This window comes from Rattus norvegicus, chromosome 6 (genome assembly GCF_021556685.1).
Source record: "Rattus norvegicus strain SHRSP/BbbUtx chromosome 6, alternate assembly SHRSP_T2T, whole genome shotgun sequence".
Taxonomy (NCBI): domain Eukaryota; kingdom Metazoa; phylum Chordata; class Mammalia; order Rodentia; family Muridae; genus Rattus; species Rattus norvegicus.
In genome coordinates, this window is record NC_141539.1 from 16,587,722 (window position 1) to 16,614,653 (window position 26,932).

The following is a 26,932-nucleotide window of genomic DNA, read 5'->3' on the forward strand; positions in this document are numbered from 1 at the left end:
TGAGAACTTATTTTCCCTTTGAGTCAGGGTCTTACTTTGAGTCAGTAGCCTTGGCTGGCCAAGAACCACCATTCCTGGTGGAGCCCTTGTCTTTTAAACTATCCAAAAAGATAGTTCTTGTATCCTCCATGTTTCTGTCTATCACTCTCCTCCCTAGTCCCTTTCGTCATTTGAAGGTAACCAAATAGTCACTGGGATTTTAGCAGTATCTTTCCCATATTTAAATTTAGTGTTTTTCTAAGAAGAAGCTAGGAAACATTATAGAGACTTCTTTTTTTAAAAAAAAAAAAAGTAGATTTCTTTGCTTTCTTTTGACTAATGATTTTGTCATGATAACTATTGGGAAAGTAAATGAAGTGCTTAAAGTAAATGAGGAGTGAGGAGAGAGTGTTTCTGTGCCTTGTACAAACCTGTGAGGCAGACTGTAGACTAGTGATGCTGAATTCCACCAGCAAATGTAGCCAAAGCCATAGAAATGTATTGATGAGATCATGCAAGTGAGTGGAAGTGCTCCAACTTGTTTTGATTTCTTTTGAAATGTTACATTTATTAGGCTTTTGTACCAAAGCCAAGCAATGGTAGGTTTCAGACTTACTACTTTATTTTTAATCTGGGGTTAAAGGTTATGTCCTTGGCAGAATTGAAGAATGACTCAGACATTCTACACTAATTTTTTTGATTTTTGATAGACAAAGAAGAAAGCTAGCAAATAAATGATACTGCATTAAAGCTGCCTTTATGAATTGATTGAACTGGAGTAGAAATAAAAAGGGATATTTTAAGAACTTTCTTGGTTTTGTTTACATTCAATTATTTAATACTACTTATTTAATGCTACTTTCCCTTAGACTATAAAAGGCTGTTTTTATGGAAACTAGTGGTGGGAATTATCGCTCCCTTTCCAGTGCTGTGTAGTCTCAGACGCCTGACTACTTTAGGTGTTAGGACGAGACGTTTCCATTGTCATGTCCTCCATATTAAATGCACTCGCCATGAACTTAATATATTAAGCTAAGGTCCCGTTCAGGAAGAGACTTGTGGGTGATAAGATCCTCCTGCTAATTAGTAGTCCAGTTAGGCACTAGAGCACTTTAGTGATACAGGGGCGTCCGCAGCATGCTTCTGGACCACCTCTGAGATTGTATGCCGGAACACGGATATACTCTTTCTTACTGCCAGGTCATGCACATGTGTAATCATCTTTGGACTTTCACAGCAATTTACTGTGTATTCATTTAGAATGTATTAATAGGATGTTGATCTGAGTTCTCTTTTTCCAAAATTTAGAATGATAAGGTAAAAGTCAAGTTTTTGACTGTTCAAGATATTAGAGAAAGGCTTAATCAACTCAAGGTGCGGAGAAACACTTGTTTTACCTTAATAATCACATGGGAAATCATCCTAAATGCAGATGAGTTTATGAAAGCTGTTTCAACAAAATTGACATCACGTAATTGAGTAGTTTGTAAGGCGTATTTAAAAGTAGCAATTTAATTGATTTTCACTTACATAATTATTATTTGGTGCTGAGGTTATCTACCACAATTTGCTTACTTTTTAAACTCTTGATGGACATTTGTTTTATATAAAAATTTAGCTATTACAGATAAGTTGCTAGAAACTTCCGTTCATGTCCATGTCTTTGTGTGGATATTAGCTCTCATTTCTCTAGATTAAATACACGGGAGTGAAATGGAAAGACTTAGGAGGTTACTTTAGTTTTTCAGGAAACTGTCGACTTGTTTCCACAGTGACTGACTGTTTACATCCCCCCAGCCAAGTGTAAGCTCCAGTTGTGTGGTCTGGCGTACACATCACATGCTTAGGGGTTTGTTTTTGAGATTTACTTGTTTATATTCCATAGTGTCTTCCCTGCTTGTATGGATTGCACCACATGTGTTTCTAGTGTTCTTGGAGTTTTTGTTCTTGGAGACCAATCTCCTAGAACTGGGGTTACAGAGGACTGTAAGCTGTCATGTCTATGCTGGAAACCCACCTGGCTCTTCTGTAAGAACAGCCGCTGTTATGAACCACTGAGCCATCTCTCGAGCCTCAGCGATTTCAGCCATTTTCATTTAGAATTTCTATTGAGGGTGTAGTGGTGGTAGATCATTCTTAAAAATTTATTAACAACTGATATTATCTTCACTGATGATTACTTATTATATGTGACATCGGGTTACACAAACGCATTTGTATGCATGCATATAATGAGTGTCCTTTGAGTTTCCCAAGTAATTCAATAGGCTGAGCACCGTTGCATGTGCTCACTTCCCCTTTCTGAATGTCCGTTCAGAGCTTTGACTCCATTTTTATTGAGTTGGATGCTAGGTTTTTAGGCATAAATTAATTTATTTCTCTGCATTTAGAAGCAGAAAAGCAAAATTAAATTACAGCAAGAAAGAGTCCGATTATACCAAAGGAAGTACCTTCTCACTCTTATGCACTATGGTCTAAGTGTGGGTCTGGGGGCAAGCAAAAGCAATGTGAAGCCTTTCCTGGGTGTGCTTATAAAGGGCTGGGAGTACTGTGGTCTATTGGAATGTGACTCATGTTCATTCATTTTCTTGGAGACAAATTCTTGCTAACATCTCAATACCCTTTCCTGTGTTGTACCATTTTTCTAGGCCAAAATAGTGCAACTTTTTGGAACTTTTCAAGCATTTCCATGTGCTTTTTGTTTTTTAAAGGTTCGTTCTTCTTGATTTTAGTTGGAATTGTTGCTGGGAAATGAAAGGAAGGTTATTTGGGGCATGAGTCGGCTTTAACAGAAACAAACCACAATCTCTGTAGGGTAATGACCTTTATGGCCTAAAAGAAATGCTCTACCTTTTTTCTGCAGTAGCATTTAGTTGTCATTATGAGGCAGATTCATTTAGCTCTCTGTAAGGCAAAATAATTAACCAGATTTTAGAGAATCCAGATGATTTAGAGGTCGTGAGGTTGTTGTGGCCTTGGGAGGGGTGAGAGGTGCTTTAATGACAGGGTTCCAATAGAGTTAACGAAGGGCTTTCCTGTGTAGAAAACACTGACCATTTGTTTTCAAGTCTGACAGAAGCCCAAGCCCAAGAGAACTAACTGGCTCTGGCTAGAGTAAAGTTGAATGAAGTTAGTACTAGGCATAAACTTTTTATTATCAGCATCAGTATTGTTATGAGATTAAGCAATGAAATAAGTCAAGAGCATTGGAATCTTTCAGAAATATAACAAATTCTTGTCATAAGGGGAAATTAATCAAGCTAATTACATTTAAAAGTATTAAGCTGTTGTGTGGAACACTCAATGCATAACTTATGTTAATTTTATTAGTTTGGTGCAAAAGGAATTTTAGTTCCAGACTGAATTTTAAGTCATAATTAGGTTGAGTAATCAAAATAGGAACTATTATGATCAACACAGTTTTGCCGGTAAGTATATTTTTCCTGTAGCATAAAAGCTTCAGGATTTGATGAGCTCTTGGAGAGCACTTTCTGCATCCTGCTGGCTGTGGAAGCACAAAAGGATTCTAGAAGATCCTCTCGAGTCTTCCTGGAAGAAGTGGTAGTTGGTTGGCAAGAAGTCAGGTGATTACAGCAGATGAGGCAAAACTTTTTTGCTGGTTTTGCCAATTTATTTGACTTTGAAGCACTGGTTGTGATCTGTGGTCAGGGTTGTTGGAGAAGAATTGGGCCCTTAGTTGCAGTTTCTGGTACCTGTCCTCTGCTGGGCGACATACTTCTCATATGTCAGGGTTCCACTGGAATTCAGAAGGCTGTGGTTGATCAGCCAGTGGGACAGCTACTACCCCTCCATGACTGTCTCTGCGTGATTTGCTTGGGGAAGTGCCCTGAAGCAGCTTTGCGTCAGCCACAGAGCTGGGTTACCATGCACAGTGACACTAGTTACACATACAATCTACTTTCCATCACAGAGTCACTGTTTTGCACAAAATACTTACTGAGAGCTCACCTTTCTGATGAGCTTCCAAGGCCAGACAAGCATTGGATGGGCCATGTTCAGGTCTTTGGCAACTTCTCATGCGGTTGTGACTCAGCATCCATGACTACAGTAAGCTGGTCACCATAAACCCTCGAAGGCAAGCTGTGCTTGTTCCTTACTTACTAAGGCTATCCATTCCTTTGCAAAACTTCTAGAGCCGTCACTCACCATGTGTTCATCAGCAGTTTCTGGCTAGTTCACTGTTGACATGGAGAGCTATCTCTCCTACTTTACCACTCAGTTTGAATTATATAAGAAAATCACTCCTCTTGCTCTTGTTTTCTTGCTCTCATCTGCTTCCCCTTTGTCCTTTCTCTTCCCATTCCCCTGCCCCTTCCCTCCACACGCTCATGGCCAACCTTTACTCTCTTCCTGCTCTTCTCTAATTAAACCTTTCCACATGGAACCATGAAAAGAAGAAAAGAAAATCACTCAAATCTGCTCTTTGTCTAACATCTTTTCTATAGTATAAAATAAACATGAAACAAATATAAATTAATAAATATTAGTTTTTAAAAACAAGAAATGTATATTAAAATATTATAAAACTTATCCACAATTATTAAAAATGTATCCCTCAGGGTCGAGAGAAATGGTCCAGGGGTTGAGAGTGTATATTGATCTTTTAGAGGACTGGAGTTTGATTCCCAGCACTTGTTACTCCAGCTCTAAGGGATCCATTCCTTTGATCTCTACATTCATGTATATAGACATACATAATTTAGAAAAACAATGAAAAGTATTTCTTTAAGAAATATCTCTATCACACAGCAAATTTTAACACTAAAAACCGAAGTCACTTTTGTACTTAGCCTAATCATATCTTTTTAGATGTTTGTAATAGGCACTCAGAAAGTTAAGTCGGTCAAAAAAAGCTTATTAGGCAGCCATGACTTCTCTAGCCAGTCTAGTTTTAGGGTACTTTGGATGTCAGAATTGTTTTTAATATGTTGATTTACCAATAGGAAACTATTAGGTTTAAGAATATGTGAAATATTTTTCTTAAATAAAAATAAACACAGCTCTTTCTACATCTACTCCCAGATACATGCCTAAGGTAAAAAGAAGAGGGCAAACTCTCGGTGCCTTTCTGTAGTGTCTGTGCTGTTGTTGTTGTTGTTGTTGTTGTTGTTGTTGTTGTTGTTGTTGTTTGTTGTTGCTGTTGTTGTTGTTGCTGTTGTTGTTGTTGTTGTTGTTTTGGGGGGTTGCATTTATTTTATTGAGCTTGGTCCAATATTCTTTTTTTTTTCTCTTTTAATCTTTTTTTTTTTCTTTTTTAATCTTTTTTACAGTCCAGTTGTTAAACCCCTCCTGGCCCGTCCTCTGGCTGTTCCTTATCTCTTAGAATGACCTGGAAAGTTATTCGCTGTAAGCACAGACCCAGTCTCCCACATTGATGCTGTGAGTTCTAAGTGGTTTAAGTCACTTTGAGAACTAGAACTCCTGCAGTCTCACTCAGCAAAATGGCTGTGGCATCTCAGGAGCTAAGTGTTTACAATGTTAGGAAGTCCTTAGCTACCTGCCTTTCCAGTGCTCTGGAAAGCATCACAAAATGCCACTTGTCCCTGGCTGTCCATTGCTTAATTCCTACTCTGTACCTGAATCAGCTCAGTGGCGAGGATAAGGAGTTGGGGTTTATGTCTTGCCCTCTTATTAGGAACTTTGTATCGTGTAGCTTGCCATTTGTGGTGCTTCTCAGTGTGGCCTGTCCCATCATCCTGTCAGTTCCTAAGCCTTAGTGTTAGTATCTCAGTCATCCAGAAACCCCTCCATGTCTCCTGAGCCTTGCTGCCCTTGCTTTGGCTCGGGCACCAACTAGAACCATGCTTTCCTGACGCCCAGTCTTTCTCTTTGCATTCTTGTAACCACAGCACCATGATCACTTGGTTATCTTTCTCTCCACACTGCCTTGGGTTTGCTCAGTGTTTCAATTGTGTGTCTTGTCTTTCCAACCAGCATATAGGCTGCTCAGAGATAGTCTTTCTGTTCATGGCCCGTAACAGCACTTTCTGCTCTTCATGGTGTCTGGTTAATATTTGTTCATCATTAAGGTGCAAGCCATTTTTGCTATCAGCTGTTATCTTTTTTTTCCTGTGATAGAATTATATGTATTAGTGTTATTTTTGCCAAAAACAATGTGAACTGTGAAACTTATACAAAGAAAAACATCATTTGGGTAAGGAAAATATATGAACAGTCATTTCCAATGTTTTACTAATCCTGTAAAGAGACATATACAAAGATACAGATGTGGAAACAAGCATTGGATGACACTGTATTATGTTTTTCGCAGGTGTGGTCGCTCACCTTTTTACCGCTCCCGTGAAATGGCAGCTCGTGCATTGGTCCCCTTCATTACGATAGACCAGATACCAAGTACCCTCCATGCTCTGCTGGACTCACTCCCCAGCAGCACTGACCAGTGTTTCCGACAAAACCATATTCATGGGACACTTCTGCAAGTAAGTACAGTGACTCTGTGTGACTTCCATTGGGACACCACACGATGGGCTTTTATGTCTTCTTAGCATGTGAAGACTTGCTGCATTGGCTCTTAAGGTTATCTGTGTAACTTATTCGTTTCTATTTCTTAGGGACTAGATACCTCACAAATAGGACTTCATGCACCTCAAATATGAACCAGTACACACTGACTTGGCAGATAATCCTGTGCATTAAATTTTGCAACATGCTTTTTCATCAAGTATGCCTATATAACATTCTGGCCATTCCTTACTCACCGTTGTGACAGTTTAAATGAGAAATGTCGCCCAGAGTCTTAGGTATTAGAATGCCTGGCCCTCGGTTGGTGTCACTGTTTGGGAAGGTTGACTCATACCATTTCCAGTTTATCCACTCTGCTTGTGGTTCAAGATATAGACCATCAGCTTCCTGTTCCTGCCTTCAGATGCCTTCATTTTGCCATCAAGGACTCTTAGCTCCCTGGAACTGTTAGCTCACATAAGCTCTTCTAGTCATTGCCTTGGTCATAGTGTTTTAGCAAAGCAATGGAGAATCAAGCCATTTTTCTGGCTTTTGTTTTAAATAAATATAGGGTTTTATTGTTCATTTTACTTAAGTACAACAAATGAATGAGAACTAATAGGAACTGTCCTATTAAAGACCCTAACCTGGTAATGGGTAGTGTTGGTAAAAATCTGCCAGTTACTGGCTCTTGTGGATGCTCACCTTGGATGGATAGGAACTCATTTAACCATCACATCATGCTGCTAGATTATAAGCACAATTAGAGTTGACCTTGAGATCCCAGGCCATATCGTAAACCTGAAGTCCATACTCGTCACATGGAGGACTGTGTGAAATGACTCACAGCGTGAAGTTCCAGAGATGAACTGCCTGGTTGTGCATAATGGGTTTGCCGTATGATGCAAACATATTCCTATAGGTGAAATGTAAGGTAGAGCTGTGGTTTTTGTCTTCATGGCTTGGCTGTCTATATATTCAGTAAAGATTTACTGAATGCCTACTGTATACTGTTGTGTCGTAGTCAGGACATTAACTCAGTTTCCTGGTCTGGACAACATCAAGAACAGAAAGTAGGCAGTCCTGATGGAGCTTGCTAGGTGATGGGTGAGACATGGCAGGGCCATTAGTTTAAGGTGGAGAAGTCAGGGCACCACAGAGCAGATATCAGTTAAACAGAGGCTGAAAGTAGTTAATGAGGCATGGGGAAGGAGCCCCTTAGGCAGAAAGAACATCATAGAGTCAGGTAAAGGGGAATCCCCTCGGGTTGTACCTCTAGACTTTTACCTTTGGACTGAGTATTCAGACCAGGCCCCCATGTTGTATGGCGAGTATTAAAACCATATCTCCAGTCTCATGTGGTTCTCTAATAAAACCTTAAGCACTTATACCCTTTGGGTCCTCTCTCTATTTCTATGCTAAAGAGGAACATACGTTATCTTAGCCTTGGAAACATGCTATAAAGATTCAACGGTCATCATTGGTTTACTCAAACAAGTTAGGTTGCTTGCTTGCTTGCTTTGTTCCTTCCTCCCTCCCTCCTTCCCCCCTCCCTCCTTTCCTCCCTCCTTTCTTTCTCTCTCTCTCTCTCTCTCTCTCTCTCTCTCTCTCTCTCTCTCTCTCTTTCTTTCTTTCTTGTTTTGTAACAAAAACAACCTCATAGCATTTTTTTGTTGCCTGATAACAACATAAGGGCTTCTAAAACCATATTAATACATGTTTCAGACTGTACTTCCAACAGAAAACACCCTTAAAAACACTGTACTGCCTCCTCAACCTCTCCCATGCTTGACCATTTCTAGTTGGAAACACTTTCTTCTACATCATTTAGTACAAAGTTCATCTAAGCCAGTAGCACAACCCTCTACCAGCACACAGACTTACTCACAGTCCACACTTCAATCAAAGACCTATTTTGCAAGTTTCTGAAGATCAGGTTGATGGGCAGTACCGCCACCTTCTGTACCATCTGGCCCTGGTCGAGATACACTTGTAGAAGTCACAGAGACCACATGAGTAGAAACGTTGCTTCAGAAAGCCCAAGTTAGATCTGTTGGTCCCAACTCTGCTGCTGTTTCAAAGGAAACAGACTAATGACAAGGAAAATAGCAAAACTGAATCTTGAAAGTGTACACTATAAGGAGTTAGGAGTGCCCTAAACATGAAAGGTTGCAGCCTTGCTGCTGGTAGAGCTCTTTCAGAAGCAGGCCACTCCTCCTTCCTTTCTCCACTTGTGCTGGTGTACCTCCTCCCTCCATGGCAGGCCCTGGCTGTTGCACCAGTCTGACCAAAGTGGAAGAAAGGCTTACTGGGGGAGGGAGTCACAGTGTGGGTGCTGGGTGTTCACTGTATGTCTAACAGACCTTGTACTTACTGAGGCTGCTTCCCTTGGTAGAAAAGGAATCAAGGATGCTTGGGTTCTCCAGTCTGTCTGCCGTGTTACCAGTGAGCATCTAAAGGGTTAAATCAGGAAGGGGTCTTCCCTTGTAGAGCTACCTTTGAAACCAACAAATACTTGCACTTGGAAAAGAGATGTTAAGGACCTGAGAGGAATGATACTCTCTGTGGGACTTCCAAAGCCAGCTAAGTAAATGCAAAACTGTCAGTTTTCCAAGAGCAGGAAATCATTTTGTAATCAGAAAACAAATTCTTTCACAGAATATTTTCTTGAATTATACATTCATTTCTTTGAAGATGTTTACATAAACATATCAAGCCCCACAGTGTTTCTTAGGTATACCTTAAAGACAAAAATGTGCTGATCCCTGAGTTGCTGGGTCTGGAAAAGACTCAAATTATAGGGTGTGCAGAATAAGAACTTGTGAGTTTCTTTCCTAATCTTTCAAAACCAGAGGCTCAGAATGGCAGTGCTGAGGTAGATGAAGTGTTGCACACTGGGAAGGTGAGATTGTACAGCAGGTTCTGAAGACATAAGTCTCAGTGGAGGCCAGAAGAGCCACGGAGATTACCTCACTTGAGAGCAGCACTGACAAGGCCACCTGTCTTTGACATACAATTAACTCTCTATTTTTACTGCCAGAGCTCTTCGTGTTGGGAAATTAATGTTATGACTAGGTCACTTATCACTCCTAAGAGGTTGCAGTGGGATTCAGTGTGTAAAGTAGCTGCTGTCCAAGGAGCCAGGATGGACAAACGTCCTTCATTGCCTTTCCCAGACCCAAGCAATAGAAGGAAGTAGAAAGTCCAGGAGGCAGACAGCCTTGTCCCATATGGTTGCCTGAGTACTTATAATTAAATATAATTTAAGAGTTACTTCAATCTTTTAAAAGCATATCCATGGTATACTGTCTTTGCTTTAAGAATTTTAATATATTTTCCATGTTTCTCAGCAGTACAAAATTGTGAAGTATAAAATGTTCAAGCTGTCTAGAAATGGCAATGTACTCAATGGATCCCACTTGGTGCCCTGTGTCCATTGTTTATTTCATGCTCAGAAAATATGATTTCAGATGGAAAAACAAAAGCCTGGAGGTGTTGGTGTCAGTGCTGAGTGGATTACTTGTCAGTGTGGTTTGTTTCCAGAGTGAGTCAGACATCACTGAAAACGCTCATATGTATGACTGGGAATCAGGTTTGCTCTTTCCTCTTGTGGACCTGTGGCCCTGGGGAAAGAGAATGTGTAAGTGATAAAGCTGTGGCAGAGTTTCTCTCATGGTGTGACTGTAATGTGTCAACGTCTCTGCTGACCCTGCAGTTCTCAGAGAGCAGGAGTGTGGCAGAGACAGCTGGAGACTGAAAGCAGTCACAAAGCTGGGAGGAGAGACATCTGGCTGAACCCAGGGCAGCAAAGCAATGATTTTTCTGTTGCCTTGGTGTGTGAAAAGCACTGAGTGGCATTGGGCTCTTTTTTAAAAGTTAAAGATAGACCTAGACCTTGTTAAAATGTAATTTGGCAATATATTGCTTTCTGGATATAAGCCCCCCAAAAGTCATTTTTAATTAAAGTGCTATTTCCAGGGATAAATTAATCCTTTCCTTGTAAATATTCAAAAGCTTTTATTTGGTGTGTGTTACTTAGATAGCCTTCTGCAGGTGTTGGAAGATAGCTCCCAGCCCTCAGGCTCCAGAGCACTGGCTGCCATGCATGACCACTGTCCCTCAGCAGTGGCCTCCTGTGGCTTTGCAGTGTTCTGAAGAAAGGCTGAATATAGGTCAGGGCTATGTGAACCTACAGGATAGCCGCTTCATGTTTCCCCAGGGACTAGGGCCAGGATGGTGAAAATCTATATCCCCTGGTGGCTGAGTAAGACACATCTATAAGATGGGCTATTATTGAGTACCTACAGAAGCCCTTCTGGTTGGTGTAGGTTATCCTGTTCTACTGATAGGAAAAGAAAATGAGACTGAGAGACCGAGATATCCCAAAATTATACAAGCCATACATGGTGGCAGATAGAACAGGGATTTAGTTCTATTCTCATGGGAAGCTTTTTAATTGTGCTCTTAACCTATAGTCTTAGACTGTACATACACTGTACATACAGTACTCCATATACGTGTGTGTGTGTGTGTGTGTGTGTGTGTGTGTGTGTTATACTGTACTATAGTGTACTATTTCTGTGGATGAGGAAAAGAAAATTCTCAGAGAAAAACCCACCACTGTGGGGCCTTCAGGGTCCCACTAGGGAAATTGGCATTGTTGGTTATTTAGTCACTGTTGATTAATGCCACCTTTGTCTCAAACAGATCCAACAGAGAAAAGAGAAATCCTCGCTCAGGAGCATTAGTTCTCAGGGATGAGGGTGTAGCTGAAATGGTGGAGTGCTTTTCTGGCAATGCCCAGAGCACTTGGATCCAATCCCCAGCACTGAATAAAACTGTATTCCCAGCACATGGAAGCCAGAGACAGGAGCATCAGTTCAGGATCATCTCAGCTACATAATGAGTTCAAAGCCAGCATGGGCTACATGAGACCCTGTCTCAAAATCCAACAAAAACAAGATCAGCTTTCATGGAGCTAATATTCTTATAGCAGGGATGCAGGGGGGAAATAAAATAATAATAGCATAATACTATAACTTATAGTCAGTATAGTAGGGGATTATGTAGTTTTTTTGGAAACTATTAGTTGCTTTGGCCCAGAAGAGCAGGCAGAATAGAGGAGTCAATGTAAGCAGGAGCAGGAGGCAAATATGGGAGCAATTAATGAAGGGTCAGAGTAGTTGGTGTTGAAGTAATAATGTTTGAGACTGGAAGGAGGTACTAGAAAGTAAATACTTTTCCTCTCAAATTGCACCAGTCACATAGGTTTGTAAGCAGGTGTGCCAGATGTGTGTCTGAGATTATCTTTTCCACAGAGAAGGACCAACAACGTGGGCTTAATTGATGAACAAGACTAGAAAAGACACCCCATTTTAGAGGCATGTAGATGAACCCCCTCTAGGATCACAGAGAGTCAGGCCTGTCTTGGATCCAGAAAAGAGAACAGTGGCTATTACATCACTGTCCTCTAGTGAGACCTTTCATGCTGTCTGTTCTGGGCTTGTGAGATACACATAGAGTGAACTAGAGAATGTCTTTGTTTTTACTTAGTGAATTCTTACTGAGTAGCTTTTAAGTATAAACAGTCGTGCCGGGTACCAGGGAAAGCACAAAGAAAAGTTTGTTAATAGCATGGCCCCCATTGTCAAGAAACCGTTATCTTCCCTGAAAAAAGAAGCTGTCGACTTTGCAAGCTCCACAACAGAAGTTATATGGCAGCATGTGATATGTACCAAAGGAACGAGTGCCATAGTCATCCCCTGAGGTGATGTGGGGTGGGTTGGAGTTAGGGCAAAACTTCATAAACATTGGGGCTTAGGGTAATCCAGCATAAGAAAGTATTTTCATAGGGACCATGTGCTTGGCCAATCGGTGGTTTCAGAAGTTTGTTGAGATTAAGATCAGAGGGAACGTATTTGTCAGCATGTGAAACACTAAAAATGATACGAGACTTTGAGCTTTAACAAAGCTCTTTTAGGAAAATGAATGTCCATTGAAACAGTAGTAGAGCATGTGAAGGTCTCTACTGGTCTGCTGAGAGTGCGCAGGGGAGTGTCTCCTGGGAGTGAGTGCTTCACACTGGGTCCTTTAGTCAGCCCCTCCCTCACAAGGACGGGGTCCCTCCCTCCTGCAGGTTCCCCGAGGAGATCCTGCCTATCAGCTTCTCACTATCCTGTGCACCTGGCTTGTTTGGAATTACATCCTTTCCCTCAGAGTCCATCAGAAACTCAATGAATCTGGAAAGGAACACTAGTACAGTGTCTCAGACAAAGAACTCTTTGACCATTCCAGGGGGAGAATTTGAAGTTCATAAAGTGAAAGGAGATACAGGATCCGCCTAGATAGAGTAATCTAGTACTTTTGTAAGGTCATTTTTCATCCCATCTTGCCAGCCCCTCCCAGTCCTCCAATTGTTACTGTTTTTGAGACATTTTATTGCTCAAGATAACTCAGACTATACTTCAGAAAAACCCATCATGACAGAGCAGCACACTATCTACAGTGGGGGACTGTGATTTCCTAGTACTCCTGTCGAGTAGCTCATAATGGGCCTATATGTAGTGGAAATATGGAGGTGTTTCCTAGCCAATAAAAATACTATTTATTACTTTTTTTAGAAGGTGCCACTGAGGTAGGCAGAAAGTAACAGTTCTTGTCACTGCAGTACTTAGGGATTACAGAGTGTGTCTACTTGCTTGTAGACCTGGGTTCATTTAGGGTGCCCAGTTTATTTGAGTTGCTAAGGAATTCGTTGGCTTTCACCTTAGAGCAGTGGTTCTCAGCCTTCCTAATGCTGCGACACTTTAATACAGTTCTTCATTGTGGTTGTAACTCCCAACCATAACATTATTTCCTTTCTACTTCATAACTGTAATTTTGCTACTATTATGAATTGTATGTAAATATCTGATGTGACCCACAAAGAGGTGAAGACCCACAGGTTGAGAACTCTTCCTAGGGGCTAACATACATTATTAATACCTCTTTTAGAAATTGTCAAATATTATTTTGCATATGTCTGCCCCTCTATGTGTTTGTGTGTTTAAAGAGTTGGGTAGTCCTAGGCATGTGACTTGGTGGGTGAGCACTGCTAAGCATGTTTGTCCCTCAACACAGCGTATGGTGGGAGGTGCGACACATAGTATAATAGAGCTTTTATTTTGGATAAACTCATGTTTTAGAAAACTTCACACAAATGAGGTTGCTAATTGAGCTAAGAATTTTTACTTGCAAATATTTAAGGGTTTGTTTGTTTGCCAAGTGATGGATGGATGGCTCCCTGCTTCAGTCTTTGCTGTGTGTGTGGCGGGGGGGGGGGGTGGCTTGGAAATGAACTCCTTACATGCTTACACTAGCAGCTCTCCAGAGAAGCTGAGAGGTGTGTGCAGGCGTGACGTCTTATTACTAGGTGACATCATGGGGAAGGGTAGTGCTTTGGTTCTCACTAGGATCTGGCTTTCTTATTATTTGTGATACCTTTGAAATTGTTCAAATTTCTGGAGAAAACAGACATTTTGCTTGACTTCCTGAGAACTGAATTTCTACAGAGGGCTCTAAAATTGTTTCTTTGAGTTACTTTTATATTAAATGGATTTAAGGTGTGCGTGACTTTGAAGAGTTTACAGATGCCAGAGAATTCTGTTGTCTTTGTTAATCTTCAAAGAAATCAATATAATTAACAACCTCCATGTGCTGTTTAACTGCCCTACCCCCACTACTTAAGTCTTCAAAGACTTGATTGGTTATGGACGATGAAAAGGGTTTACATTAAGTTTGTGCTCAGTTATGGCAGATTCTCTCTTAAGAGCATATACAGCATCAGTTCCTGATTAATGACCGTTTTCAATACTGTTCATATACTAGAAAGTGGTATTCATTGATCATTTTATTTGAGAAAAGGATTCTTAAATGTTTTAACATCTCCTATCCTACCACCACCAGAGGTAGGGGAAAGGACAGGTTAATAGAGCAAAGGAGGTTGTGGACCTGTTCAGAAATAGGTCTTTGGGGCAAATCCAATCTGTGTTGTCAGGATATTAAAAGTACAGTTTACACGAATCAGAGACAAGCTCCACTTGTAAACGCCATTGTTGAATCGGTAACAAGAGGACGAGGGAACACATTCATGAATCAATAATGGCAAATTGATCTAGAAGAAACTGCAATGCTCTCCCAGTTGACCCAAATCCGCAGAAGCAGCAAGAAGCTGCCAGCTACCACCACAAGGCTTTTGGTACATTTTTCTCTGCGAAGTCATGACAGTTGTTGGCTAACAAAGAATGGTAAGGTATAGCAATGCCATCCAGGGTCATCAGTGAAGACCAGCATCAGCAAAGTCCAATGATGACCACCAAAGAATGGCAAGGGGTACTGACGCCATCCAGCGCTGTCCACTGCCTATTGGGCTACATATATATATATATATATATATATATATATATATATATATATATTTTAGCATCACGTGTATCTGCTTCAGCCCTTTTTCTAGGCTGCCTCTAGAAAAACACATCTGTCCTCAGCAAAACATCTTCCCACACGTCTGCTTCAGCAAAAGTATCCTCTCATAAGACAATTTCTAGAAAAACATCACATGACACACTGAGTCTCCAAAGAAACCAGAAGTTTTCACCTCACATCAGGTCTGATTTTCAGAAGTTAAAACACACGGTAGTAGTTTACACTCATGATTGAACATATAAACTCTGTGTGGGTATGCACCGGCACATGTACTCTAGCACCAGAAATTAAGCTGGTGGACTTGGAAGGAAATGTGGAGTGAATCAGAGCTGCAGCATAGCCCACAAGGTGGCAGGTTTCTGAACAGCAGCAGCAGCAGCAGTGCTCACCCACCCACCCAGTCTTCTGCCGTGCCTCTCCCAGGACTCCCACACAGGAACCCTGGACTTTCTGCAGAAGGGTCCACGATTGTGACATCACCTATTATGAGTCAGCGTGCAATACGTTTTGTTATTCTTCCCTGTCCTCACCTCCTCTATTGGTTGTTTCTTGAATATTTGCTCTTTCTCCCAAGGAAATGAGCACAAAGTGAATAGACGTGCATTCTTCCCAGCCTCAAATTAAAGCTTAGGCGTCAGTTGCTTAGTCGCGATGAGTCTGATCATTTTTAAAACTCATATCAGGAAAGTGACAGTGGCTTTGTTGTTTTTGTTTTCCTGAGTGCCTATGTAGTAGTTTGTTGTGATTTTGCCAAGCACTCAAAACAGTTTACAGAGCCTTCCTTCTCAAGGTTCAGTGGGGAAGCACAGTCCTGGGCATCCCTGAAACTGTTAGAAGTATAGGCCCCTGGGCCACTCTTAATTCTTTTGAATCAGAACATGTATTTTCACAAGATTCCCAGAACACACTTGCTTGTTTGCAGCGTCAAAAGTACTTGTCCAGGGCTGGGGTTTGTCACTCAGTTTGTAGAGCTTGCCTCACATATGCAAGGTCCCAAGTTTGATCCCTAGCGCCGTCTAAACCAGAAATGGCACTGCACACCTAATGCTCATAATTCAGCATTAGGGGAATGGAGATATGAAGATCAGAAGTTCAAGATCGTTCTCAGTTACATAGCGAGTTTAGGGTCAGCCTGGGCAGCAATCTGTCTTTTAAAAAAAAAAAAAAAAAAAAAAAAAAAACAGTATTAGTGTACACAACCTCTTTGAATATACTGTGCTGGAGGCCAGCCCTGCAGGTAGGTGCTTACCCTGAACCTGGGGAATGCATCTGTTCACACGGCCAACAGAAAGAAAGCTGGGTTTGCTGCTGCTGACTTTGAATCTTCTAGCACAACCCAGAAACTAGTGACTATTGCAGATGCCAAATGCATGCTGACAGGAGCCTGATGTAGCTGTCTCCTGAGCGGCTCTGCCAGAGCCTGACAAACACAGAGGCGGATGCTCACAGCCAACCATTGAACTGAGAACATGGTCCCCAATGGTGGAGGAGATAGGGAAAGGACTGAAGAAGCTGAAGCAGTTTGCAACCCCATAAGAAGAACAACAATGTCAACCAGCCAGCCCCCCTAGTGCTCCCAGGGACTAAACCACCAAACCCCCCAAGAGTACACAGGAATGAACCTATGGCTCCATCTGTATGTGTAGCAGAGGATGGCCTTTTTTGGGGAACAGTTGAAGGAGAAGCCCTTGGTCCTGTCAAGGCTCAGTGCCCCAGTGTAGGGGAATGTCAGGGTGGGGAGGTGGGAAGGAGTGGGTGGTTTGGTGAAGGAGCACCTTCATAGAAGCAGGGGGAGGGGGAATAGGATAGCATGTGTCTGGAGGAGAAAGGAGGAAAGGGGATAACATTTAAAATGTAAATAAAAAATACCTAATAAAAGGAAAAGAAGTAAAAAGGAAAAAACAAAAACAAACAAACAAACAAAAAAAAAAAAAAACACCCAACAGAATGCTAACTCTCAAGGTTAAGTCAGTTGCTTCAAAGTACCACTGAATTAGGTTGTACTTACTTAGTACATGGCCTTCAGGAATGAAGCTGAATATTGATTTAGAATATCAGTCTTTATTGTGTGTTGTCTGAGGACAGCCAGTAAACCTCCAGCACCGAATTTAATCTAGAGAAACATTATTAGTTCTGTTTGTTTTTCACTATAAAATCAAAGGGAACTTTTAAAATGACTTGAGCAAACCAGGAGCTATTTTTGAAAAGCAACTGACACTACTTTTTAAAAAATTGTTAGCTAGGTTGTCTCAGCTACTTGAGAAGGATCTCAAATCAAGACTATGCACCAGGGTACATGTACCCTGACAGTTTAAATGTAGCAAGGCAGGGAGAGGCAGGCAAAGAGAGCCAGTCCTTTCCTCTGGTCTTGATGGTGCTTTTGAGCTGACCTGTGAACACTGGTGACACAGATCTCCCAAAATTCTCTTGCAAGATGATTTGCTTGCTTATGCTTTATTTTCTTCCTCTTCCTCCAGCCTTTGCCGGGACAGGCTCTCACCTGCTTCCTTTGCTGTCACCCCTGTCAGCAGTTCTGTAACAGGATTTAAGGAGTACCACAGTTTTCAAAAATAGAAGTTCAAGAGGCTTATCGCCAGCAGAGGGAAATCAAAATATTCAGTATTATGTTACTTGAGGTACAGATTTTCAATAGCCTACTTTGGAACTTTGTGTGTAGAAAATGAAAATGGTTACAAAATCACTTTTGTATAAAATTCAGTTAGAGCTCATTGGAATTTCTTCTGAACAGTTTTTTCGAGAGAATTTCACATAAGGTAGATAATCCCTTGTCTTCTAATAACTGGAAGGATAAAGAGCAAGTCAGGCAGGGACCCTAAGTGTTTTTACCACTTTAAAACTGAAAAGCATAAGAGGAAATGCTGTGTTTTATTGTGACTACTTTGTTCCTATTTGGTTTTAGTTTGAGATTTAGCACTGTGTGTGTGTGTGTGTGTGTGTGTGTGTGTGTGTGTGTGTGTGTGTGTGTGTGTGTGTGTGTTGTTGTTGTTGTTGTTGTTGTTGTCGTCCTCCATCAGCACACTGGATTGCCTTATGAATAGACAACTGTATGATGAAAAGAGGATTGAGTCTAAGTAGACCTGGACCTGACATTGTCTTTCCCTACTTTCTAGATATTTGACACAGGACAGGCCATATAAACTTTGAACAACAGCCTATCCTTTGATATATAAAGGTACCACAATTTGAAGTGTTGATATAAAAAGCGATGTTATGGTACGGGAGAGCTGGCTGAGTGGTTAAGAGCACTCGCTGTTCTTGCAGAGGTCCTGGGTGTGGTCCCTAGAACCCATGTCATGTAGCTCATGACTGCCTGTAACTCCAGTCCTTTTCTGCTCTCTGAGCACCCACATGCACATGGCATACACTCACACAGACATTAATGCATACAGAAGAAATAAATAAATATTTTTAGTTAAAAAGTAGAGTTATTAGATATGCAAGTTCCAAATACAGTGGCAGCTGGCAACTCTTTTTCATGATGATAAATATGATGTGATTAGCTTAAAATGCCATTATAAAAATTATTTATTACAAAATGAATTTAAAAATAAATAAATGGATAAATAAAATCCTTACTCAGACAAATATAAAATGAGTATGTACAAAGTTTTATTTAATTCATTAGTTAATAAAGGAACCAGAACGATTTTATGGTCAGTCCAGTGAATACTTGAAAATTCAGGCATCTACAGGCACTGAAACATAAATGTTAGGATAGGATTTCTGAATTCAATGTAAAACAGTTTAATATTTAACAGATTACAACTATTTATTTTGTTGCTCTGGGCAGAAATTATTGCCATCTCTACTTCACAACAGCCTACAAGTTTGCAAGTGACTTAATTAGTCTGGAACTTTTAATCAGTACTAGCAATAAGATGTTTTAAATGCATTTCTCTACAACAAGGTTGCAGTCTGTAGTCATAAAGTCAAATCAGGCCCTCATCCTGTTTTGAATAAAATTTTATTGAAAACTTTCTTTTTTAGATATTTTCTATAGCTGCTTACACTTGTAAGAAAGACCCAAAATTTGTATTGTTTTTCTCTCTGGCCCTTTACTGGAAAACATGGCTGTCTACTGCCTAAAAGAATCCATGAGTCTTCTACATAACTTATTTTGATAGATTTACCCTGTAGTGGTTAATGGTTTGTGTGTTATTAGACATAGTGCTGTTTTTACATTTAACTCTAAAGTGTCCTTTGCTTATATGGGGAGTAGCATTAATTTTCATATGCTGACCTTATGCTGTGACCCTGCCAAGTTTACTAGTCCAATGTCCTTTAAAACTTAGATGTCTCTATCATCTACCAATGAAGCACTTTGTTTCTTTGCAGTTACTATGCCTTTTATTTCCTGCTTTTGTCTTATTGTTGTTTTATTGTACTGCCAATTTCAGTGTAATAATGAGTAGGAGTGGTCAGAATGAACAAGCTTGCATTTCCTAATCATAGAGGAAACATTCAGTCTTTCCTTGGTATATAACTACATGTTTTTCTTAGATACATCAAATTTTTCATTGTACTTCATAGTTTGTTGTGAATTTTTCATTACAAATAGCCATTTTTCTACTACTGTGGTAAAATCACCATGTCCACAAACAACATGGGGAGAAGAGAGTTACTTCACATCACAACCTACAGGCCTTTCTTTCAAGAAGGGAAGCAGTGCAGGACATGAAGGCAGGAGCAGACTTGGGCACAGGCAGTCTGATAGAGCCATTTTCTCAGTTGAGGTTCCTCTTCCCAGATAACTGAAGCCAATGTCAAATTGACCAAAACAAACCAGAGAGGAGGGTGATGGTGAGATTTGTAGACGCCTTTCTACAGTCACTGGGTTCATTCTCTTTCTTCCTCTGCCTAGGTCTGGGGATAAAACCTGGGAGTCCTTACTTGTGGTGGGCAAGTGCTGCACCTGCACTACCTTCCCAGCTTCCTGGTTGTTAGCTCTAGAGATAATAATGAATTACATCATTTCCCAGTGTTGGGTCAACCTTGCATTCATCTTACTGATCCCCTTTATTAATTAGTGAATTCAAGAAAACATTTTGTACTCCTCATTTTATATTCATCTACAAAGAATAAGAGTTATACCTTGGTGAAGATTAGGCTTTAAGCAGGCTAGTTACTCTTTCCTCCAGTTGCTCTACATAGTCAGTGTAAGGCCAATCAAAAATGTATTATACCGTGTCTTTTAATGAATTATTTTCTCTAAGTAATTACTGAGTTAGATTTACTAGTATTTTCTTCAGGTGATTTATATCTAGAAAAAAAAATAGGTTTTGAAAAGGAAAAACATTGCACTCTTGGAGAACAAACCTAGGACCCATAGGATTTTAGGACAACATACCACTCACCCTACCCCTGATATAGTTTCCCAAAATCCCAAGTCTTTTTAAGTTGAGAATTTTTATAGGATTTCTGAACCTGTTGGGCTTTTGTTCTTTTTCTTTTTAATACTATTTTTAAACTTTTAAAATATTTATTTATTGTGTGTAAATGTTTTGTTAGTATGTATGTCTGTTAACCATGGGCATGCCAGGTATCCATGAAGTCTAAAAGAGGGTATTAGATGGATGTGAGTCACCATGTGGGCGCTGGGAATCAAACTCACGTCCTCTGTAGGAGCAAAAAGTGTTCCAGACCTCCAAGCCGTCTCTCCAGCCCCTTGTTCTTACTCTTGAGTTACTGTCTTAGGCAGGGTTTCTACTGCTGCAATGAAACACCGTGACCAAAAGCAACTGGGCAGAAAAGGGTCTATTTGGCTCACACTTCCACATCCACTGCCCATCACCGAAGGAAGTCAGGACAGGAACTCACACAGGGCAGGAACCTGGAGGCAGGAGATAATTCAGAGGCCTCTTACTAGAATGGAGGGCTGCTGCTTACTGGCTTCCTCACATGACCTGCTCAGCCTGCTTTCTGAGAACCCAGCACCACCAACCTGGGGATGGTACCACCCACTACAGACTAGGCTGTCTCCCATCAATCACTAATTTAGAAAATGCCCTGAGAGCAAGCTCTTATGAAGGCATTTTCTTAATTGAGCTTCTCTCTCCTTTCATATAACTATAGTTTGTGAGTCAAGTTGACTCACCAGCAAGGCCATCATTTATTATTTAAGCTTAATGTTGTCTACTGTATTTAAAATAATGTAAACTCATGATTCTTTAGCATACTCCAATAGCATTTAACCTTAAGTACTCAACAATGAATGAATGAATGAATGAATGAATGAACGAACAAACGAACGAACGAACGAACGAACGAACAGACTGATGCTGTTTTAGAGTCATCAAAAGTCATGAAAGTTCTTCCCTGGTTTTCAGTTTGGAGAGTTTGTGTGTTGGTATTTCCTGGCTGAAGCAGTGGACAGTGTAAGTGCTGCTTAGATGGCTGCTCTTCCTGTGGTACAGTAGCGGGCGGTCACTGGCACTTCAAGATGCAGTGTGCATGACCTCTTACCTTTGTGGTGACAGAAAAAGGAACCCTGAAGAACAGAGCGGAGCAGAATCTCCAGCTGTGACAAGCCACTTACCCACTCAGTACTAGTGTTGACTTTGAGTGGACGGAGGGTAGGAGCTTTGGCTCTCATATCCTTCAGTAGAAAGGGTAAGGTTGTCTAGCTTGAAAATCTTGTTGCTGCTTTAGGAGTTTAGCTTTGTTTATGTCACGTGAGTATGATTCTGACGCTGAAGCTCCATAAAAAGTTGCCTTCCTTAATGCTGTTCATTACAAATGGCTCTCCCAGTCGTGTGCAGGCTCTGGAGAGGAGTACTGCCGCAGTGTCATCTGGATGTCTTACTGCTCAGGTTTGCTCAGACATCTGCAGCTCTGGCAGGTTTGCTGTTTGGTGCTAGGGATTGAGCCTCACACACGTAAGCCTACGCTTGAACACGCTTGAACTACCTTGAGCCCCTGTTTTTGTTTTGTTCTGCTTTCGTTACTGACTGTATGAAGTAATAAGTTAGCTCTTTTGAATAGATTGTTATTTGAAGAGATTCTAATGCATTAGACATTTTTCCTTATCAGTTTGTCTTATCCAGGACTCTGGTTTTTAAACACTTATACTGATGGACACACACTTTTGCTGCGCACTTCAGACGGATTTTATGTTGTAGGAAGGTGACCCGCAAGCAAGCAGAAATGGTCGATATGTTTGGATGAGTGGTGACAAACGCTACCCTTGGGGTGCAGTTCTCTCACCATCAGAAACACAGGAGCTGTACAGGCAGGCTCGGTCTCACAGCCCACCGTGGTGTGCAGAGAAGAGTAGGCATTTCAACAGCAGGGGACCGTCAGAGCCTGGAAACCACAGTGACCTCCCAACACAGCAGAGAGCGATAGCAAACGCCCTACAGTTCAGTGGCCAACTGTGTGTGGACAGACAGACAATTAATTCAGTCCACAGACAGGAAAGGTCTGACAACTGAGAGACTTCAAAGGTCTAATTTACTTTGTCAAACAGCTGATATACTAAAGAGTGAATTTGCAAAAGAATCAGAGTTTGAAGGCACCACCATTGGTCTCAGAAGACTCACAATTTGGATTTTTCTTCTTTGTTCATTTTTTATGAGTAAACTTTCTTCCTGGACCCGTTTTAATGTAGAGGAGACTGCCTCTCAGCCCTTTACAGACAGGTGAGCACCACAGTGCACGGTGTTCTGAGCAGCTGGGGCCTACAGTTTAGAGTCTAATGGTATTGGGAAGCTTCTGCCCAGTGTGATAGACTCGTCTTATGTTACGGAGTTCTGTGTAAAGACCCACAGGGCTGTCTGTACACTTCACATTGGGTTAGATACATTTATGCTTTAAAAAGCTTTACCTAGGAGTAATGGTCAGGGTTTAGTTTAGATTTCTAAGCGTGCTCTCTGATTTGGCGGTGACCTACTTTGTAATAGAGAGGATGTTCTTTATCTAAAGCTTTCCTCAAGGAATGAAACAAGTGGTAAGTTGAAAACAAAGGGAACAATTTTTAAAAATCTACCTTCAAATCACTATATAGAATGTTTGGCACAATTGAAATTACAGTGTCTAAAAAGGAATATGGTGTAGGCATGATTCTCAGCATTGACTTCGAAGCAGAAATGTAGTTTTCATTAATCGTGGTTTTGGCAGTGGTTGTCGCTCTTTTGTTGCTGTCTCGTTTACCTTGGCCAGAGTGCTGGCAATCAGATAGCACCGTGAAGATTTCTGGGAAACATTAACTTGTTCTTGTTAGCTGGCCTCGTGCTAAGGTTGATGGGAAGTAGAGTTTATAAATAACTTCGTCTGTGCATTGATTTTGCAATCTACTGAGTTTCAGAGGTGAATCTCATCATGGGAACTAGTCAGTATTTACATTTAAAGCTTTTTGTTTTATGGAGAATTCTTTCATCCTTTTGAAAAACCTGTAACTTTGAACATACTTGTGATACGCCTTTTGAAGTTTTGTTTTCAGTAGTCTACAGTAAAAGTAAAGTAAATTTGCTTCCTTTTTTTTTTTTTCATCTTTTTTTTTTTTCTTTTCTTTTTTTCGGAGCTGGGGACCGAACCCAGGGCCTTGCGGTTGCTAGGCAAGCGCTCTACCGCTGAGCCAAATCCCCAACCCCTTCCTTTTTTTGTTTAATTTTATGTTTTTGGATTTTTATAAAGATATTTCATGTCTTTTGAGCCTCTATTTTCTTCTTTTGCCTTTAGTTCATTTATACCTTAATCTATAAATCTTTAGTTCATTTATAGCTTAACTTAGAATGGACATTATATTTTTAATATGTATATTTTCCAATGAGCATTCTTGGACATCTGTAGCAATCATTGTAAAACGTGTTCATTTCTGGGAAGGGCATTTTGTGCGTCCTTCCTAGGAGCACCTGCTGCTTGGATTTGGAAATGAATTATCTGATGCCAATCATTAATTCTGAACTCCTCCCAGCATGGGAGTGGAGGGAGAACGGGGTCAAACAGCAGTCTCTGAAGAACAAAAGGAAGTTGATTGTGGGAAACTTGCACAGTTGAAGCAAGTTTCAAGAAATTTAACCAGATCCCTAAGCCTTCTTTCAGGCCAACATTCAAGCCCTGAGTTTTTATTTTCATTTTCATCACTTGCTTGTAAGGGGGACTTTAAGATACTGCACCAACAGCTAACTATATTGGTGAGTAATAGAGCACTTACTTAGCATTCTAGAGACAATAGATGAGAGTTTCAACACACATACAAACAATGTGAATTTTTAGGGTTTTTTTTTCTTTTAATTGGATGAGGCTTTAGTCAACTATTAGCGGGTTTTTTTTTAAAGATGTGTGTGTGTGTGTGTGTGTGTGTGTGTGTGTGTGTGTGTGTGTGTGTGTGTCTGTATAAGTGTATATGCATGTTTCCATGAAGACCAGAAGTTTACATTGGATGCCTGGGAGCTTGAGTTACAGGTGACAATTAGCTGCCCAAAATGGGTTCTGGGAACCAAACTTGGATCCTCTGGAAGAACAGCTGTGAACTGCTAAGTGACCTCTGAAGTCCCCAAGTCATTATTGGTTAGTGTGATTTCCCAGGACACATGTAGGACTTTGCTAGGGTGGCGCATGATGGGTAATAGTGCAATATAAAGACATTCCTGGGGCCTTACACATGCCTGGGAACCAACAGATTCGCAGTGGAAGCATTAGACTGAGTCAGTGTAATGTAATTACATTTTATTTAATTGTTTATTATTCAGTTATCAATTAATATAATAATATTTCATTAGTTGCAGTGGTGATCCTATTTTTAAGTCCAAATTAATTGTAGACCTAAGACAGCTAGGATTGTTAGAATCTTTGTGGCCTAAATATTTTGGCAAGATATTTCAGACCTCTGTGGTGTTAGAAAAGGGAAAAAGCTGCAAGAGTTGTGTTTCCCAGACTTTCCTGGCATGGCTTTAAGATACAGTCCCAAGTTGCTCTCCTAAAGATTTTGATTGTGTCAGACTGAAGTCAGACTCCAGAACCTGCTTTTTAGATGAACAATGTAACCAGTTCCTATCATACCAAGTATGGGAAAAGGCGAGGGAAAGGAGGAAGAAAGGGGCTCTGTAAAAACCCGAGTTAATGTGAAGACAGATGATACCTTGTGTTGAGTCCAAGAAAGAAGTCCTTCTCCAAAGTGACAGCTACTGAAGGTAATTGAGTCATGTCTGCTGGAGATGAAGGGACACAAAGAGCAGCGAGGAGAGTCTGCGGCTTCCATCTGAACAGTCGGTGGACAGAGCGCTCTCCCAGAGCACACTTCCCTCCCTATTCTCCACCCCAAACCTGCTCCACCTTAGAGAGGATAGCTGCTCCTCGAGAGTCACGAGGCCTTCGAAATAGCTCTTGGTGTCCACTTGGCAGACGAAAGGGAAATCTTCCAAGTCTACAGGGCAGCTGGTTGCAGCACCCAAGGCAGGAGTGCAGGGAACAGCTCAGTAACAGTGCTTCATGGCCAGGATCAAGGAACGTGAGGAAAGGACTGTGAGAATGAGCAGAGATAGCGGTAAGAACTATCCGTGTATGATACATACATCGCTAAGGATCCAGGTCAGTGGTGCACAGAAGCTCCCATCACACCCTCATCACCCTCATCTTGATGGTGTGACTTCCATTCCAGAGCTGAATACCTGGTGTGTTGGGGCGTGGGGACACTGTGTGAGCTAGAGAAGAAAGAGCCCTTGAGTGGGTGGGTTGTCGACCTGTGGGTGTTGAGAGGATGGAGAAAGGGTTGAGCCGAGGAGGGGCAGGGGGGCTAGTTGTAAACTTTTGAGTAGATTTAGCACAGGTGAATGGAGAAAGAGTCATTACCCAAGTGACAGACAGGGGGACTCCAGCAATGGAGACAAGAGGTTGAAGATGTCAGAGGGCTTTGAACTGTACACAGAGATAGCATGTATGACATGAAGATGAAATGATGTCCAGCAGCTTTAAGAAGGGACCTGAACTTCTTTAATACGGCTTGCACTGTCCATAACAATTTTAAACATGTTTTCTGTGGGAAGCAGAACTATTTTTAAATCTGTAATGGGAGTGTGTATGCAGTAGAGGACTTTTTTTTTCTAAGATTTTTGGTCTATAGGTTGTCTCCATGTTACTAGCATAACCACCAGGGAAGCTGTATATTTTAGAAAGCAGCAAATGTACTTTAGTGTCTACTTAAACATCCTAGTGTCTCAGCATCATGTGACACCGGGTTTCTTACAGACATTCTCTGAAGTCATCACCCAGTGCTGGTTGTCTTTCTTTCTTTTTTTTAATTAAAAGAGTTAATCAGTCATCTAAAAGAAATGCATAGTTCACCATATACTTTAAAAAATTTATTAAGCCAGATTCGATGGTATCTTTAGTCTCTACATCAACTACTTTTTAGACCTCAAAGAGACAGATGAAACCCTAAGTTCATACCAGCCTGCTCTGTAGAGTGAGTTCCAGGACAGCCAGGACTACACAGAGAAACCCTGTGTTAGAGGAAAAAACAAAATTTATTTATGTGTATGTGTGATATGTGTGGTTACAGAGACCAGAAGAGAGAGTCAGCTCCCTTAGAGCTGGAGTTTCAGGAAACTTTGAACTGCCTGATACAGATTCTGGAAAGAGTTCAGATCCTTTGGCAGCTCATCAAGAATCATCCCTTCAGCACCACGCACTCTAGGTAGATGAGAATTTCTGTAATCAGAGAATCCATTGCATGCACTAGGAGAAACACTGAGAAATGTTCACACAGTTTCATGCTACATTCTCTCTTCCACATTTAGAACAAAGAGCCTGATTGCTTCCACCCAGCCTAAGAATAGGAATTTAACTATGACTGAGGGAGAGAGAGACAGAGACAAACTTCTAGCAACCATACTTGGTAAAGCACCTAAGGGATTATCATTGCTATGTGCTTCCGCCAGACCTTTGACAGGGACTATGCTTAGATGATTGGCTGAAAGCACAATATCTTGGGAACTTATCAGTCTGCACTAGGGGTAACACTGCTGAAGGGCAGTCCTGGGAGGGGCAA

The 26,932-nt window shown here is 41.0% G+C and overlaps 1 protein-coding gene across 5 annotated transcripts in view; it reads left to right on the forward strand.

Annotated features, from left to right (window-relative positions):
• Thada (THADA, armadillo repeat containing) overlaps positions 1 to 26,932 on the forward strand; it is a 300,575-nt gene that overhangs the window by 168,802 nt on the left and 104,841 nt on the right. For all 5 annotated transcript variants that reach the window (XR_015621847.1, XR_015621846.1, XR_015621848.1 and 2 more), the window contains 1 exon segment: positions 6,272 to 6,440. Coding sequence is in view for 2 of the 5 variants with exons in the window: in NM_001191769.2 (NP_001178698.1) it covers positions 6,272 to 6,440 (169 nt within the window). In the remaining 3 variants the exon portion in view is untranslated.